The sequence below is a fragment of the Clupea harengus genome, unplaced genomic scaffold (assembly GCF_900700415.2).
Source record: "Clupea harengus unplaced genomic scaffold, Ch_v2.0.2, whole genome shotgun sequence".
Taxonomy (NCBI): domain Eukaryota; kingdom Metazoa; phylum Chordata; class Actinopteri; order Clupeiformes; family Clupeidae; genus Clupea; species Clupea harengus.
Genome location: NW_024880185.1, coordinates 1 through 4,219, shown reverse-complemented (window position 1 = coordinate 4,219; position 4,219 = coordinate 1). Strand labels below are relative to the sequence as shown.

The following is a 4,219-nucleotide window of genomic DNA, read 5'->3' as shown; positions in this document are numbered from 1 at the left end:
ATGTCTTTTTCTTACGTTGTTTTTCCGAAGCCCGTAAGAAACATTTCAGAAGAAACTGTTCGAGAATGAGGCCCAATGTTTTTAATTACATATACCCCACTGTTGCCGTTTGCATACATGCAGGCTATTTTACTTGAGATTACTGTTGGTTGTGTGTAGGTTTGCATTTAGCTACATGCGTCATGCGTTTTAAGAGAACTAAACAAAATGCGAATTATTTATCATATTCTTATTGCGAACACGGCAGCCTCTCACTCGTACCGCGCATCAGTCTAATTGACTTGTAATTATTATTCTATGCTATTGGGAGTAAAAAAAACTGTGAGATTCAGTGTTGTGTATGTGAGACATGAGGAATATTTAAAATCTGTGAGTCTCTCATGGATAAAACGTGAGACTTGACAGGTATATTAATTTGACATGTTTCGTACTGAGTCTATACTCTGGATTGGCAGGTCGCTTCTGGGGCTCAAGCCCCGATGTTTTCTCAAAAGCCCCAAATCTTTTTTAGGCCTCTCTGTTAGCACCTTTCAACCAACAGCGAACAGGTTCATAACTTAAAAAATGAGAATAATCAGAGCATGGCAGAATCACCAAATTGCCTGAATCTGACGGCAGTCTAGAGGGTTAGGACAAAGACCAGTTTGTCAATAAATATTTGCAATTTTCATGACATCTTCTGTTTCTTCTTTGTTGAACAGTACTTAACATGGATGCGCAAATTGCGAAGACCACTCAGAGTCTCACCTCTGCAGCAGAGATGCGGGAGACCACCCAGATGCTGATGCAGCCCAATGCAAACTGGGAGGAGTACCTGACCCCTGCTCCCCTCTCTATTGCCATCATGGGGGAGCTGGTCTTCATCTCCTCAGGTACTGACTTCTCCATCAACAAGAACCCCCCACCAACCGGCTTCAAGTACATAAAGTACCCAGACTCCTTCAGGGCCTGTCTTATGCAAATCTGTAACTCAGGCTGGCACGCATTCAACGAGGCCCACAAGAATATGGATCAGATCCGCATTCACACGGCCACAGTTCCTGATTACATGAAGGCAGCAGTCAAGATCCTTTTCCAGGGCAATGATGAAGTTATTGAAACTCTCCTGCCTAATCAACTTGAAAACATCCGCACCATTGCAGATGAGTGCGTGACACTGGCAGAAGGTGTTGAAAATAAATATTCTATCGTCATCAATTTAATCCAGGAGCTGTTGGAGGCCTGTGTCAATGCTGAACACTTTCATGGAGAAGAGCTGGAGAAAGTTAAGATGAAACTGAAGGAAAATGAAATGAGGGAGAAGACTGCCAAAGAGCTGAATGAACGGTCCAAAAAAGCAATGGAGAACATGTCAAAGCAATTGGAAGATGCACAAGATGAGTACAAGAAATCAATGGATTCCCTTCCCTCTGGGTGGGAAATGATTGCCATGGATATTGCCGGAGGAATCACGGAGGCCACGACAGGAATTGTCAATGGAGTCTCTGCTTTAATCACTGCTCCGGTGAGAACAGCCTGCAGTGCAGCAGAGAAGGCCTCGACAACATACCACAACATCAAACCACAAGAGGAGGAGGTAGATATTGTCTCACAAATGACAATCTGCAGCAAGTCTGGAGAGATTCTTTCCATTGTAGCAATTCTCATGAAAGATGTCAATGAAGGCAAAATAGACTGGAAGGAACTCTATGACCAGAAGAAGAAATGTGCAAAGACTACATGGACTGAGTCTCAATTCCAAAGGATCTCTAAGAACTTGAATAAGATGACACCGGGCAACCTAAAGAAAAAAGCTCTGTCACTTTGTACCAATGGCATCGCCATCTGTAGACAGCTGGCAAAGTATCAGCCAGATCAGAAGTGGGATGAGAAAAAAACTAAACAGCTCATAAAGAACTTGCAGGAGCTGAATGATGATGCCCTCGCTTTTGACTGTAAGAGTAAGGCCATCTCAGGTTCACCTGCTCTTACCCCCAAACCACCCATGATGTTCAAAGCAGAGAACAACAGCTCAGGACGGCAGGCTGCCAGTCAGAAAGCATCTGAGAATGCCCGTTTCCGCATCGAGCAGACCCGAGAACAACTCAAGCAAACACGGGACTCGTATGAGAAGTGTGTGGAGAACATGGAGAAGAATCAGAAGGAGCTGACTGATGTCCTGGTTGAAATGCAGAACTGCAAGATCAAAGAGATTGACTTTGACACCACTGTCAAAATGCTGGTCAAGGGTCTCGATGCCATGGGCAGAGTCAAAGAGCAGTGGGAGAAGATGGTGCGCTTCTTCCAGATGGTCTCCACCCTCGTGAAAACCAGCCTCAGCAAGACACTGCACAATTTTGTCACAACAGCTGATGACTCAAAGAAACTTTCCTACAACAGCAAACTCTTTGCAAAAGACCTCCTGTACAACCAGGCCTTTCAAGCCTCCAACATCGCCAGCCTGGTCCACATGATCTCAGGAACCTACACCGACGTGTCCAACAAGTACCTGATGGACAAAGTCAGCAGTCTGGGCAAGCTCATGGCCATGGATAAGAGCAGACCAGAGTTCCATCAAGAGCGTCTGAACCTGCAGGAGACCTGCCAGGCAGCTCAGGGCAGCATCCTTCAGCTGGTCCTGAAGAACAAGAAAGAATTTGAGAGGAAGACCGATGCCAGGATGGGAAAAATAGAGGGCGAGCTGAAAGCCATTTTGCCAGCTGCTCAGCCCCAGGAGACTGAGAGAATCAAGGAAATAGTTCAGGCCGGGTTTGAAGATGGGGGATTTGGCGAAGAAGAACTAGAGAATCTCTTCTGATTCAAATTATTTTATTACACCACATTTTCCATAAACTACAAAGGGTTAGAGAAGTGAATTACATAGCATGCTTAAAAATACAAAAAAGTAGTCATGTTTTCAATCTAATATTTGCAGATAAATAACGTGTTATAATGAATTATGCAGTATATATTCTTATATTGTTTTTTAATTTCTTGAGTGTAATGTGCTCTAAGGTACCAAGTCTGTAAGAAACATAACACAGCTGACAACCTTGTGTACCTTTGTGAAATGAGTCAGTCAGACAGTTAAGAATCATGAAGTAAGACATCAGTAATCTAAGAACCTTCTGACACTGTAGTGTATAGATGTTGGAATAAAAACAAGACAATATATCAGTCTCTGGATTATCATGTTATATCAGTTTGGTTGCGATTAGCAAGAAACCAAAGTCAGCTGTCATTGGTGTTAGGTCATGTTTAGCTGGCGATACACACCTGATGATTTTACGATGAGTTTATTTACAGATGCTACTAATAAGTCTGTAATCGATGTGACAATGTACACCTTAATAAAGCATGACTCAGTGTCATCCTGTTAGATTTGTATGGTCATAGTTGCCAGGACAAAGTGATGCATGTCAAACTCGGTAGAGAAACAGACAGATCGAGAGAGTGAGCTGGGACTAATGTTGGACCACGACCAGGGGGGAAAGTTATTAACAGAGAATAGCTAAAAATCACTTTGAGTCTTTAAAGAAATACATATTACTTTTAGAAATGAAAGGATCTGACTCCTGGTCACACATGCTTAATAACAATCTTTTAACAATAAAGCCTTTACTTGTGAGATCTTGGCTCTATTATTTTCACTCCAGCAGTATCATTTCATTGCCAAATGAAAACATTTCTTGCCAAATAGTGAAGACAGTATTTTAACCACAGAATATTTTAAATATATTTTAGGATGGTTAATATTTGTGTATTTCATTTTGAATAATGGAATTTCGTTTTCAATTGAATTATACAACTCTAAAGACTTGCAGTGCCAAAAAGCACTTCAAGCATCATAAATGCAAAGGCATGCTAATGGGAGGGACCATAAGATTTCCGCGATGCCAGTATTTTACAACATATTGTTGCAGAGAAAAGTGCAACTCTTTCCATATTTCGCAATCAGAAGACGATACGCGCGTGTGTGTGTGTGTGTGTCTAAGCAGGGTGCGATTTGTCCAAAAAACAGGGGGGGGGATGTTTTTTATTTAAAAATGTTATCATGAAAAAACAAGCAATACATAGGGCTAATTCTTTTCAAGTTAACGGTAGGCCCTATTAGGTTACATTTTGAACAGTTGCCACACCTGCGATGTGGGAGCTGTCTAATTAAGTTTCAGGACCACGGATAGGGGCCGGTCACGCGAACATAAGGCCAACGGGCAACTCAATCAGACTGTAAAACAAA

At 42.2% G+C, this 4,219-nt stretch overlaps 1 protein-coding gene across 1 annotated transcript; it reads left to right on the top strand.

Moving 5' to 3' along the window:
* The first annotated feature begins 707 nt into the window (after positions 1 to 707).
* Positions 708 to 2,882, top strand: LOC122131545. The gene has a single exon (XM_042706227.1). The coding sequence runs from the start codon at positions 710 to 712 to the stop codon at positions 2,795 to 2,797; it is 2,088 nt and encodes a 695-aa protein (XP_042562161.1). The 5' UTR covers positions 708 to 709; the 3' UTR covers positions 2,798 to 2,882.
* Positions 2,883 to 4,219: the final 1,337 nt, after the last annotated feature.